The sequence below is a fragment of the Numida meleagris genome, chromosome 3 (genome assembly GCF_002078875.1).
Source record: "Numida meleagris isolate 19003 breed g44 Domestic line chromosome 3, NumMel1.0, whole genome shotgun sequence".
Classification (NCBI taxonomy): domain Eukaryota; kingdom Metazoa; phylum Chordata; class Aves; order Galliformes; family Numididae; genus Numida; species Numida meleagris.
In genome coordinates, this window is record NC_034411.1 from 10,787,668 (window position 1) to 10,802,859 (window position 15,192).

The window sequence follows — 15,192 nt, forward strand, 5'->3', positions numbered from 1 at the left end:
CTTAGTTAAATGTGGCACGACACAAAAGATGCCTCCACACAGTGTACAAACATTACTCAACGACCAATTTACTGCCCACTCCTTAAATGATAAAGTTAGATAAAACATTTATTTAAATTAAAGAGTTGCAATTCAGTTAGAGCAACTACGGAAAGTTTTTCAGCCTTGACTAATGCAAGACTGCAAGGGCAGACTAGTTGTACTGGAGAAACAGTTAGGCAATGCCTACAGTCCTTTAACACCTAACATAATACTGTCTCACTCAGACAGCTGCTCGCCCCACAACTTTCTAGATATGCCCCTGCTCAAGCATGGCAGGAATATCCCTCCTTGTGGAAATACAAAACTGATCAAATGCCTACTAAACATCCAATGTCACACTATGCAATTTTCAAATCATCAAGCATGAACTCAAAACAAAGTCAATTATTCTTGTATCCATTGTACTGTTACCTGACGCAGATTCCTGGTTACTTTCACATCATGCCAGGCATTGTCATTAAATTTCCCATTCACAGGTTCCACCAGTGCTTCAAAGGCCCCTGAGCCCAAATTAATGACCAAGGAGACAGCTCCATTTTTCAGTGCAAGATTGACATAATCAGCTGATTTTCCTGTGTGAAGCATCAGTCCGTTTCTCTGAAGTGTTTTAAATGATAGAGTTATTTCATCACTGCTACTCTGTATGGGATTCTGAGATAAATCATAGCAGAAGTATTCTGATCCCTTGAACGTTGCAATATATTCTTCTTTTCCTGGAAAAACAAAAACAGAAAAACAATAGATAAATTGCTGGCACATATTTAAAAGCAGTTTCCAAGAATTATTTTTTATACAGCTATATAGCTAATTCAGCAGTACTACTACAAGCACTGTATCAAAATGTCATTCATTTAAAACACTTAAAATCTGTGAAGTAAAAAAAAAGATAACAAAGATTTACTATGACCATAGCATTTTCTTACAGAACCAGAACTTTTATGGGTATGATTCAACTTAGAAAATACATGCTGAATCAGCAATCTGATCTGGAACACATCTAAGCACAGAGCATTTAAGTGGATGTGCAAATCAAAGCATTATTTCAGTCAAAACCCGGTCTCTATTTATATTGAAGTGCTATTCCACTGATTCGACACAGAATCCTTTGGATTTTCTTTATTTTTATTTTTGTAAACAGATCAAAAAATCACAGAAAAAAAGATGCAAGCAAATAAACAAAACACAGCTCTGAGCAACCTTAAAAATACAAACACCAAATAAAAATCCCCAGTCTTGGGTTCCAGATTAAGCAATGTTTCCTCTATTTCTACAAGCAGATGATTGTAAACAATACACAGATTGCCTCCTGTACTGGCCATTCATCATGCACAATAGATATGCAGCAGAAGCTACATATCATGAAAATGTTGCTACATCCTACCCAGACTTCAGCAAGGCCATAATATTCAGACAGCAGGTACCAACACAGACAAAACTTACCAACTTTCTGGGGAAGAACTCATAAACAGATAAAATTAGGCTTAGAAATATAAATGATTGAATAGAAAGAAGGGTTTCAGTGTCACTGTTCTCTCACCCTCCAAAGCTTCAAAGGAAAAGCAATCTTGAGAAATACTCTTTTTCCCCCCACATTCCATTCTGGATAAAAATTACATCCTTAACAGAGTTCTGACTAATGCTTACTATTAAGAAAAAGCAGCTAAATACAAGACTGGAAAAAAATACAAGATTTACTTTTAAAGCCAGACTACTTTTATTAAGCACAAATTTCTGTCACTTAGGACAAATTTTACCCTTTGTTGAATTTGATAGAGATGTGAGCTAGATTTTATGTGCATGACTTATTCCAAACATTAGCCTATTTAATCTGCCCAAAAGTCTTTATTTTTACCCTCAGCATTGCCAAGAACAGAGAAGCAAGAAAATACTCATTTATCCTCCTCGTTCATTAGAAACAGCAGGTCAAGAAATATACTGCAATAAACACTAAGGAAACATATAATTTGTTGCACCCATTCTTCAGGTCTTACAAATTCTCTACCAGTCTTGCATGCAGAGCACAACGCTAGACTAAGAGCAATGCGCCCTGGAACCCGACATGTTTCAGGAGAGGAAGAAAACCATGGCTCATTTGGAGTAAAAGCTTTACAAACAATGCATTTTCTAGGGTTTCAATGCACTAAGCAGCAGACTGCATGAATACCATGCATCCCATTTAATGAATATTTAATAAAGGCATGAAATGTTCAAGAGCTAATTTATTTGGTATGTATGCTTACTGCAAAGGCATACTAAAACAGCATGAGTAACACCGAACAGATTATAAATCTTAAATGCAGCAACCAGGGACATAACTACATGTACCATGTATTTAATGACTCAAATACAAAAAGTTAAAGGATGCAAATGAATCAACATGCAGTACATTTATGCATACATATTATACAACAAAAACTACTTCTGTAAAACCAGTTCACTTACACAGGCACAGAAATGCATAGGAGTGTAAATGCATGCCAGGTACTTTTTGGTAACTTTCCCAAACTGGGGCCTGAAGGAGCAAGCACTTTCAATCAATATATTGCAAATAGAGCCACAATTTAGACAGACTTAAAAAATATAAATAAAAAAGCCTTTTAAGTATTGTTGGGTTGACCATGGCCAGTTGCCAGAAACCCATCCAGCTGTTCTCATGTCTTATAGTTTTTTCAATTTCAATATTTCACTTCAGATGAGGAATCAAACTTTACTGATACTCCAAGTAAGCTCCAGCTATAGCTAACAGCAGCATTTCTCTTCCTCTTCACACTAGTTACTAATCTCACTAGTTATTAATCTCATTCAATTGAGATTGCTGATGTAAACAGCTTTTAGGAAGCTAAAGCTAGAAATACTGAAATGGTTCAACAGCACTTTGATACATAAGGACATTTACTTCTGGTATCAATAGCCAACAAAAGAATGATTTTCACTTTTATTCACATGAGTTTCATGGCTAGTAAAAATGTGACAAACAAAAGATGACAGCATTTTACTAGCACCTCATTAGTCTGAGTCTGGCTACTCAACTAGATATTCATCCCATTTTACAGCAGGTGATGTCAATTAAGAGCTATTTAAGAACTATTTAGTGAGTTCTTGTACTATGCAGAAGAGGAAGTTATCATGAACACATTTCAGGAACCTCTTCTGTTTCTGGTGCACTGCTGCGTTGTCCCTCCAACAGACATTGGGGTGGTTGAAGTCCCCCATGAGGACCTTGTTTTGTGATTGTGAAGCTGCTCTTATCTGTTTTCAAAGGGCCTCATCCACTTGGTCTCCCTGATCCTCCTGATCATATTCATATAATAACTACGACAATATTCCATTTTGGCCAAACTGGACAAAATATAGAAATGTAGGCATTGGAAAGTGTCAGTGATATTTGGAATTTGGATATTTGGAAAGGCATGGCAATGGCACATCTGGCTATGACAGGGGAAGACAGAAGGTAGAACAGTCACAGGCCTGTTCAGTTTCTGTGTAGGCTAGGAAAGACTCAGGAAAAAAAAATAGAAAAAACAAACAAAAAACCACAAAAAACACAAGAATAAGAATTTGAGCTATGGAGCTTAATTGTGTCTGCTTTGGGCACATACAGCAGAAGCCACACACAAGGCAAAATTTTTTTTGTCAATCAAATGCAGGACAGAACAGCTGTGAAGCAATACTGTTAACCACCCTGTGATACTGAGGCACTGAGATGTGTTCAAAGAAGATAAATGAAGCTGGTTAAGGGACTAGAAAACAAGACTTACAAGGAGACACTGTGGGAACTAAAGTTGTTCAGTTTGAGGGGAGACCTCATTGCTCTTTACAGCTGCATGAAAGGAGGTTGCAGTGAGGTGGGTGCCAGTGTCTTTTCTCAGGAAACAAGGCACAGGATGAGAGGAAATCAACTCACTTTGCACCAGCTGAGGTTTAGGTTGGATATAAGGAAGAATTTCTACAGGAAAAGAGTGGCTAAGCATTGGAAAGGATTGCCAAGGCAAGCAGTAGAGTCACCATCCCTGCCACTAAGTTTAGTGGTGGACTTGGCAGTCTTATCTTGATGGCTGGACTTGGTGATCTGAAGTGTCTTTTCCAACCTAAATGATTCTATGATACCTGTATCAACTCTAGTCCAATCAAGCAGAGGTAGTCTTTCACTTTCGATAGGAAATACATGTAGAACTGACAGATTCAAAAAAATTGTTAAAATGTTTGAATGTCTTATATAAAAAGCAGATATAAACTATCACGTGCCATTTCATAGTACTTTTTTTAAATCTTAAAAGTGAATAACAGACTTTATTAGCAATAAATTGTGTGTATTGATGGGTGTTTGTTTATTACTTTTTCAAATTATCACTTAATGACACTTAGAGAAACCATTAAAAATTCATGGCAGTCTTTCTAGCCAGCATGAAGTGTTGCACTTCATTTAATGATTAAAATGTAATTACATACATAGAAAAGCACTAGATAATGTGAACACCAATAACTGAGTACAAGTTTTCATTCTGAATTTTGAGTACTGTAAATTATTGTGTATTACTGCAGTTAAAATCCCAAATAACTGGTTATGAATATATATAGATCCCATGCTTTTACATATCATAGAGAGGCTCCAGAGAAGAAGCATGTTATTATAGCATACACTGGTGCAGGAATGGCATATTTCTTATTCTCTTACTAAGAATTTACCTTTTTTCCCACTGAAGTCAACAACAGATTTATATACACTTCTCTGGCAGTTCATTTAAGTTCTTAAGATCTGAACAAAAGCCCAGAAAAAAATTCGCAGATTTTTCAATTCTAAGACTGGTTTCACAATCTCATATTAGCACAACGTTAAGCTTCACAGGATATGTAGCCCCCTCCTTGGCAGTTTTCAATCATACCCTAGGTCAGGCTGAATTGCTAATGATTTGATCTGGTGCCCTTGCCTGATGCAAATCAAATGCATACCAGTGGATGCCTTGATCAGAGAAATAAAACAGTCCTGACAGAATAAGTCAAAGCTATTTCATAATGGCTACAAGGTTTCTTTAAGGAAAAAGAAATCAAAAATCATAAGTTTATTGAAAAAATTTCAAGAACCCATGTCATATGACAAGCCCTCTTACTGTACAAACAACATCTAGTGAAATGCCATCTATTCTCTTGTCTAATAATTATTTTCCAAGAGAAGATAAGCTGAAAACAGTGATACTCTATTTCTAAAAGCCATATTCCTGCTATAAAACTTCCAAAACATTAAATATGGACTGAATAAATAAATTATTCCAAACCAGAGTCTAGTATGTTCCCAGATGTGCTGTTTTGTGCTCCATTTCATGGTAATTTAAAATTCAAAAATGTATCCATTATGCCATCTTCTTATTTATAGTCTTTCAGAAAGTGGTGTAACCAGGGAAAACTATACCAAAACAGCATGTAGACAAAATAATTAACAAGGATGTCTGATACTATAAAGCGAGACAGCTTAAACTGCTCCTTCTGTAGTAAACATCAAAAGCTGGAAACTTCACAATAGCTTGCCACTACAAAAAGGCTCTGCCTATGGATTTAGGACTGAATTCAGAACTATTCAGGATGCATCTCATACACAAGGTCTCTCAGCATACTGCCCTTTTAAAAGACTAGCCAATATTCTTTGCTTAATTCATTTCTTACTGGATCTTAAGATGGAAAACTCAAAGCATTCCTTCTCCAAATTTTATACCTCAACTTGAGCTTGTTTCCCAGTTGCATAAAAGAGGTTTCCAGGACTACTTATAAAAACAAATCATACTGGCATTTAAAGAAAAAAACAAATGACTAGCGTCGCTTAACAAACTTAAGTACAAACCAAAATGATGAAATTATGATAACGCCAGAGAAATGGACTACAGACATCTAATCCATCAGTATGTATTTAATTAATTTTAATAAGTACCGATGTTGCGACAGTCCATTTTCTGTTCCCAAATTATTTTCTCACTCTCTTCCTTCTCCTTCCTCACATTCATTTGCTCCTTTCCAACAACTGTTATCCTTGGCCTCCAAACAAACCCTGACAGAAACATCCTAGGGAGCAATTTGGGGAGGAAATGAGATTCATGATTTCAAACATCACTTTTTTCTATGGGGGGTCTACAACTCCAAGTCTGCCTTCCCTGTTAACAGTAACATACACTGAAAAGGATACAGGATGCTGCAACAGATTCTCTATCAGAAACTTAAAGTGCTGTTTCTGTTTTATCTGTCAGCAAATCCTCACATTGTGTAACCTATTCCTATACTATTTAAATTAATTATGAACATGAAACCGGTAAGCCTTCATTTACATGTAAACTAGCAAAAGGGAAGTCCCACTAGGATGCTAAAAGCGAATGACCACATTTTGAATGTGAATTTTGTTTCTAGTTTGAAAACTGCTGCTATTGCTACAGAACAATGAAGACAGTATCACAAAAAAAGGCAGTCACCATCTCCCAACAGCATACTAAAATACATTTTGATTTTAGTGGTCAAATTATTTCCTAATAAGGGAGGGATAAGATTGCTAATTACAGAAGGTATGAACACTGCAAGCTTCTGATCCCTATCCATCCTCTCAGATTAGAATAAAACGATATTTGCCATTCATGATAAATGAGTTACAGGGAACTCTAGATAAGTGATAAATAACTCCATTCTAATAAACACTTACTCATCTCTTAAAAGGCTAGATCATGTAACTTCTTCACTCATTTTTAGATCCTTTCATTAAATTACAGAATACACACTTTGAAAACAAATCTGCAATTGGACAGAGAGCGTAGAATGAGAAGGTATTTTTAGCAATGATGCTTTCTTAGTATACATTAAATACTAGAAAGCTATAAGCTGAAAATAAGTAGATCTCTTTTTTATGAATAGTCATCTCATCGAAAAGTATTAGAAAGTCATGAATCAGTTTGCATTGTAAGGCTAATGGCTTTTCTAAAATTACTCAAAAAACCCAACAAGTTGGATGTGATAAAGACATTCCTGTTAAATTAAGAATAAACTGCAACATATATAACTCATATATATCCACTGAAAATGTTTTTACTCTGTATGGCTGTAACTATTAAACTCAATGAAGGGTTTTGGTCAGGTATTTGGAAACCAGGTGGCCATTACGCAGGCAAATAAATACAGGCATCAATTACTACGCAAAGGTTAAAAAAAAAAAAAAAAAAATGCTGAACAACTCAAAGGACTTTTCCAGGCCTCAAAACTTCATTCCCACTAACTCTGCAGCTAAACTGCAAAATGCAGATTCAGCTTCCAAAGGATCCCAAGACACTCCTTGAGGTTTTTACCCTTCTGATGTTCCCATATGGTGTTCACATTGGACAAGAATATGCTGTGTCCTTACTGATAATCAACACTCATTTTTACCTTGAGCAATTATACAGCCACATACAGACCTTCAACACCAGGTTGCTCAAAAAAAGCTGTCAGAGTTCCGTAGAAAAATGGACAGAACAACAGAAACTTCTTATTTTTTTCTCTGTAACTAAAACTTCTGTGAATGCAAGTTTTAATGTGATGATACAGGAAAGACAGAGTTCTTTGCAGTCCTGTGCTGACTCTCTTTTGCCTGCATCACACAGGAAGGAGCTGCAGAAAACAAATGCACTTACACTTGTGAAACTGGAAAGCAGATTGTGTACAAGATTAACAACAACAACCAATTTAAAAATCCCAGCTCTTTGCTGAGGATTTTCTAGAAGCTTTATATTCATTCTTCACTATCATAAGTAAAAACAAAATTCGGAGAGGAAATCTTTATTGCTTTGACTCTCTTGCTATTAAACCTAACATACATTTAAATCAAATAAGGCAGAGAATAGTTCCAATAGAACATGTTAAATTAACTATATCTCCAGTATGTTGAGAATTAATAGTTAAATGATCTGAGAAAGAATACTTTCAGTGCTAATAAACTTCCGAAACATCAACTGAGTATTTCTAACAGCACTCCACAATTCTACCCAATTAGTACACAGTGTCTTGGAGTTCAGATGCAGCAGAAAAATAAGCAACTTTAAGCAGTTTTCTGGTCCTACTGCTAGAAGAAGCACTGGGTAACAATTGCTTTTCCAGAGATGCATTTTTTTAAAACTAGTTTTCCTGATATCAGACAGGCATTTCTCACAGTACTAAAAACCACAAGAGCAATTTGAAAAAGGAAAACCAAAGCAAACACCTCTTAGAGGTATTATAAACAACTGTCTCTTTTTTCATTTTTCTCCAATCTGTGCTTACATTTGCAGCGCTGTTGGAATGTCTATGTAAGAAGATATAAGGAAATAAAAAAGTCTGTTGAACCTCTCAGTGTTAAACTTCAAAAAAATGTGTTTGGAAGAAGCTATTTACAACTATCAGACTTCCTATGGAAACATGGGAAATTTAATAAGAAAACACTTTTTCACATTTTCAAGCCCACTAAGGATTCTACCAGCTAATAAAGAACATTTCTCTCACCTTTGAAGTAAAGAAACATCTTCAAGATACTGTGTATGTGAGAAATATATACTATCAAAGAATCACACAGCAGCAAAGAGGACCTTGAAAGCTGAAGTATCTCAGCTGAAGCATCCTCTTGTTTCAAGAATGAGCAAAGAAAGGAACTTCCGGCCTATTGCTGTCTGCAACTAGTTTGTGCTAGCTACTAAACAAGTAGTTTCTGACACGCCATTCCAAGTCTCTCCTATCTCATTAGGCAAAGTTAAAGGAACTGTTACATTAGCTACAAATGTTAAAAACCACTGTTTTTAGAGATTAACTTCTGGAGATAGAGGAATCTCAAAACTTTTCAAAGACAACAACCTATTAGCCAAAAACATTATCTTAGTTTTCTCATCTTGATTGGCTGTCACACTGCTAATAATTCAGCTGAAACTGTATTATTTTCTAATGAGGACTTCTAAGAGAAGCAGTAACATGAGCAACATGCCTTCTTTTGACACATTTGGTATTTCATTTTCATAGTTGCCTTCAGGTACCATCAGCAAGTAGATCAATGAGCTGCTAGAGCAGAAAACTCTTTCATTTCTTGTCCTACCTATGCTTAATTCATTAGCCACAATATTTTACCTTTGAATACTTAGTGAATTATATATTGTGTCCAACAATTTATCAAAAAAGAACCTCAAAAATGTCTCCATACACTCCTTAATTTTTAAGCTCTATAACACAATATACACTTTATAAGTACACTGAAGCGATAAAATCTTTATTTAAACTGTCCATAGCAGCATCTTAGAAATCTGGAAGGTTTTCGAAAATTAAAAATGCTTATTGTTCAACAGCAATTGAAAATAGATTTAGATTGGTCACAACTTCGGAGTCAATATCTAGTTCGTGAAAGAACAGAGTTTTGTTTTCACCTCCTATCAAAAACTGACAAGTAAAAGTTATGTGTAAAATTTTAAGAAGCACGTTTTTCATCCAAATGACGACAAAAGGTTTAAAAATTAATATTGAAATAAAAAAATTAAAATCTCTTCTCTTAGTGAGGAAAAGAATATTGCTAGCTTAGGGTTTTTGCTTTTGTTTGTTGGTTGGTTTTTTTTTTTTTTGCTTGTTCGATTTTTGTGTTTGTTTTTTAAACAACCGGCTTTGAATTCTAATACATAGAATACTTAACTAAAAATTCAAGTTACCTTTATCCAAATGCTGATTAATGCTCGCTATACTTTGAGTAATTGTTTTTTCTCTTTACAAATGCAGTTAGCAGACAAAATTAAGAACAAACATTTAAGCAACAAGTACTGAACAGATCATTTTTGATTTAGGATAGAAACATAGATTCTTTTCTAGAATGAAGAACAAACTACGTATCAAGTTATTTTTTTCTTTTTTAAAAAAACAAGAACATAGAAAACACGTATTTAAGAATGGAGGCAAACTAAATATTACTAGTAACTATTTCTATGCCAGTAGTGGTTCTAATCAAGAACATGTCCATAAACACAGCTGAACAGTCTCTGTATTGTACAGATAACAACCATACAGTTATTTACACAGAACTGCCACTACCTCCATATGTATTGTAAGAGACATTCAAGGACAAATTCTGAATGCTTGTACATAATCATAGATTGATTATTTCAAAATCCCCATAAACCACTCAATATCTTCCCAACATGTATAAAATCTTAATTGTTGGGACTATATTGCAATAAAACCGTCATAAGACAGACTGATGTATCTGTCTAGAAACAGATGGACCTATATTATTATACAATTACAACGTTTTATTATTCCCTATTTCAGCTCCGCCCTCCACTCCCTTGTTTCCTCTTATTTTCTACCCTCTTTCAGAGGACCTTCTTAGCACATGGTGATTCCTGCTGGGAGGCGCAGGTGGGCTGAGCTAAATACTCAGCCACTGGGGATGCCCAGTCACAACTAAAGATCAAAGTAGCCCTTGATAACAACAAAAAAGCTCAATTACCACAGTGTGTGTAGCATCCAGACACTGAGATAAATCTGAGTAAAAGGCCAGCCTTTTATACGCTGTATAGTGAGGTACTGTAGATACTTTTTTCTGTCTGGCCCACCAGGACTGGTTTCAGTAGTTATTCTACTATTATCACATGTTCTTAACAACTAATCATTTTCTCATGAGTATAAACAATATATATATATATATATAAAATCTGTAACAGTTTGTTGGAATACAGTTGTTTTTCATTATTCTTCACTTCCTTAAGCTAAATCAAAGTTTTTGATTTAGGTTATTTTGGAAGACGGTTAAGAACTCAGGAGATGTAAGGAAATGTCTATATTAAGAAATTTCAAGTTGCAGCTGTAAGATTTTTCCTGTATTAAATAAAAGACTTCTTTCCATCACTTTCTCTTACAATATGCACTAGAGCGTGGCAGTATGCTCTGTTTAGGAGTTTGAGTTCTAATAAACTAACAGAAAAATAAGGATTTTTAAGATCTAACCTTGATACTTAAATATTTGAAGTAGACTTCAAAAATGTATTAAAATAATGTTGACTTTTACATTCTCAGTATGTTTCTTGGTCTAATCATATTTTTAAAATTGTATTTAGCAACATGCACTGATTTCCTTTCGGCAATAAATATAAAAAAGGCAGACCTATATTTATCTTTGAAGGACCATTTCATGTGTACGTTGTAAAAATAGAAAGATTTCTAACTACCATGAAGTCTCATTATCAAATTTGATAAAATGTTAAGAAAAATTCTGCAAGTAGCAAAATAATAAGGATTATGTGTTATGCATCTATAGGGTGAGTTTGGTGGGTTTTTTGAAGACTTTTTTTTTTTAATGAATTCAGTATTACTGACTGATCCTTATTTTTACAGTAGTCAATATGTCTTTGAAACTGCTCAATAAAGAGGCCTCCCCACTGAGATGTTACCAACAGCCTTTTTACAGAACCCTGCAGTAACACTGTAAAAATGAAAGAGGATTACCAGAGTATAAAAATAATTGGACTCTAGTGCTGTATTGACATTTTAAAGGAAAGATTTGCTGTCGTGTCTGGGCCAAATTTTCTGCTGATAAGTTCCACTAAAAACAGCACATTCAAACCACAGAAACTTTATGCCGTTATTTATGCAATAAATACGCACAAGAAGGTCAGAAGCATTGTGACAGATAATTTGTGTGATTAAGTGCATCTAAGAATGTTTCAGATCTCATTATTTAGGTGAGGGAAAAAGTTAAAAAAAAAAAAAAAAAGAAGAGATACAGAGAGAAAGACAATGACACCATCAGAAACACTGGCTCATTTTATCAATATTAGATATCACCAAGTATTTTCAGTTCTTAAGGAACTTAAGTCTATCACTCTTGGATGTGCTTGGATATTATTACTGCACAGGAGTTTATTACTAGTTACAACCTCATGCCCTGAGGATATAAAGAAGAACAATGAAATATTTATCCAAAGAACAGTTATAAAAACATGACCAAAAATAATTTAACAAAGGAGAATCATTAAAGAGAGAGATACTCTGCTGAGAGACATAGTACATAACTTTCAGATTTACTTACTGCTCTCTTTTTAAGAGTCTTATCTGTGCAGTGGAATCTAAAGTTTCTTTGCACACCAAGGTACTCATTCTGTGTTTGCTACAGCTGCTGGTGCTGCCAAGTGATTACCAGGTAGCAACTAACACCTGTTCATTAAAAATTTCCATCTTCTAACCAAGAAGAAATGCAAAACTGAGGGCTGTCACAGTGACAGCAGAAGCCAGAGGCTGGTTCCTCATTGGACATGGCTGTTGGTCCCACACACAACTCCATGAGCGTGTGGAGCAAGGAGCAGAGCTGAACTATTTCAACACAAAACCTACAAAACGCTGCTGGTTTGCATGGATTGCGGGTATAATAAGCCACTTTCATTTCCTTCAGAAGAAATAGGTTGATTTTTTGTTCTTTCCTATAGAATAACTGAAATTTTGCTTCAAATAACTCAACTCAATAATAACGTCTTATTAGCCACCTCCACTCTCCCCTACCCATGCCTCAAGAGACCCCTGTAATTAGCACTCAGCTGTTTAAACACACAGCCCCGGAGGCCGGGTAGGTCTTACATTTACTACGTTAAGAAAATGCCATGGTGCAGAAGTCAGGGTGACAGGATCACTATGGAATTTGTAGTACCGAACATTCTCTGAATGTGTAAGTTAGTAATTCAGCCTCAGTCTACAAGCTAGTGTTTTCTTTGTAATGCCAGATACAGTTTTGCCTCTCTAAAAGCTTTATATTTTATGCCACCCTGAGAAAATGTGTAAAGTCCTTCACATGTATGTACAAGATATTTGATTATGCAAAGTACACGTCGTTACACTTCTAAAGTCATTTGATGACTACTCTGGATACCTTCAAATTAAAGTTGAAGTGCTTTTCACACAAAACGCTAGTCATAACTGAAACATTCGGGCAGTCATTATGTTCACAAAATTATTTAAACCTTTTTGTATTTCCAGGGAAAAAAGGGAATTACTGCCTTTGCCAATGAAAGACAATGTAATTGTTTTCCGCATTTCTCCTCAAGTCTCCAATGCCCTACAGATTTGCTAAGAGTTTTGATTGTAATCCATATAGCATTCAGCTTTGGTACTATTAAGATAGCACGTTTAAAGTATATTAGAATCCCACCCCTCTACTATTACAAAGGCAATATTATGCCCCTGTATTCAAACAAAAGAGTGGCACAGTTTTAAGGTGTTTAAAATAAGAAGCATGTTCACCAGCAAAATTTTGCTCAAATATCATCAAACAATAATTATGCAGACTAGATGCCACTCTTTCCTAATCATCTTCTTGTGTTCATTTCCATAGAATCCCTAAGCTGAAATTTAGAGGCAAAACACAACTCAACTCCAGGATAATTTGATTTGATTACTCAAAAATTATTTGCAAATACATTAGTCTGTGGCTACGGAGATAACGTGCGTATTCAAATATTTCCATTTTGTAAGTGAAAGCAGGTGACATGCACAAATGTGCCAGCCATAAAATTACAGTTGTTGAATGCATGTGTGGGCAGTTGGCATAGCTCCTACTTTGTCTTGTTAGATTCCACTGCAATTCAGGATTCACCCTCGTTTCAAGACAGATAGATTATGACCCATTTCTGATGGTATGGCAGGTATTTTTCCACCCACAGGCATGGAGTGCTAGTACATGAATTCTCATTGGTTGGACTCAAGACTCAAAAGGACAAGAAGCCTTCCTCTTAATTCAATTTTTAAGCATGGCATTATAGTTATAAAATCACTCTTACTCCCACATAAACCTGAAGCAGTTTTGTGAGTACTACCCCTGCCACAAAAACACAGCAGAATAACTTTCCCCAGTCTAGTGCTCTGGATGTTATTTTCCACACAGTAATAGCAGATCACAAACAATGGAATATAAGCTCCCCAAATCCAAGATTCCTAACTGGACATATGCAGGTTATTTCTGTATTTTGGCTCTGACATCCCTTCAGGTCATTTAATGAGAAAGCTGTAATTTGAGTAGTGACCCAATTCTGGTTTATCATTTATTGTTAGAACAAAAACAATTATGAAACACTTCCAGAAAGTTAAATCTTTTTCACAGTTTTCTTAAAACACTCTGCTCATTTCTGATGCACTTAAATTTAAGTCAGTCTCTGTAGACCTCCCCATGCCGGCAACGTACACAGATGAATGCAGGAAGATTAAACATTTTCCTACTGTGACCTACAACAATGTGCTGAAATGTTAATTATTATGTTAATTCAAGTACTGGTCCCAATGGATTGACTATATCCTAGAAGCTAATACAATCTACTCTGAACAGATATGTGGGCTTTAGTTGCCCCTATGTATTTTGTCTACAAATACTTAGGCAAAATAACTAAGGGCTGTGCAGTAAATAAAATATTCTTAAGATTAAACTTCAATTTTTGAGTATTTTCTTCAAGTAGATGGGTAGGTCCTTAGAAAAATACTGAAAATGCAGTTGTCTGTAGGTACAAAAGATTGAGTCTTGGCCAAATATCACCACCCTAAATTTCAGCTTTTTGAAGGAACACTGGTATTTGTACACTTGTCAAGACTCCGTATCTTAAGCAGATATATACCACATAGTATGACATTTGAGAAAAAAAATGATTTTTTCCACTGCAAGACATGACTGGATGTTGTCTATGCTACATTAAGAATCAGAAGGACAACAGACAACTCCAAAAGCAACATTGCATTTGGAATAAGTATTAAAGAGAGGAAGTTTCCCTAGTCTAGATGGTGTGAAGGACCAGTGCTGGAAGAAATGTTAGTAACTAAAATTTGATGTTTTGTCTTTTACCTGATGCACTGTACAATTGTTTCTTATCAGCTATCCAGCATAACAAATTGTTAGTCCCAACTGTGTATCATTTCTTGGGGGGGGAGGGGGAAGCCAGCCTACTAAAATTTAACATTTCCAGATTCAGTCAATAATTTCCTTCAGCAACACAATTTATCAAAATGAAACTTGAATTCTAAGGAGTTCAGAAGAGAAACAAGGCAATGAACCCCAATGGGACAAACTTGTCACATACACTGGTAAAACTTACATAACATTGCCATGTACAAAACCTTTTTTAAAGGATAGAATTGGAGTTCGCTTATAGAGTCTTACTTTTCTTCGGTTAC

The 15,192-nt window shown here is 35.3% G+C and overlaps 1 protein-coding gene across 23 annotated transcripts in view; it reads right to left on the reverse strand.

Annotated features, from left to right (window-relative positions):
• Positions 1-15,192, reverse strand: part of NRXN1 (neurexin 1) — a 658,401-nt gene that overhangs the window by 444,502 nt on the left and 198,707 nt on the right. For all 23 annotated transcript variants that reach the window (XM_021391173.1, XM_021391197.1, XM_021391180.1 and 20 more), the window contains one exon: positions 454-755. In XM_021391173.1, the coding sequence (XP_021246848.1) occupies positions 454-755 (302 nt within the window). The remainder of the gene's footprint in view (positions 1-453; positions 756-15,192) is intronic.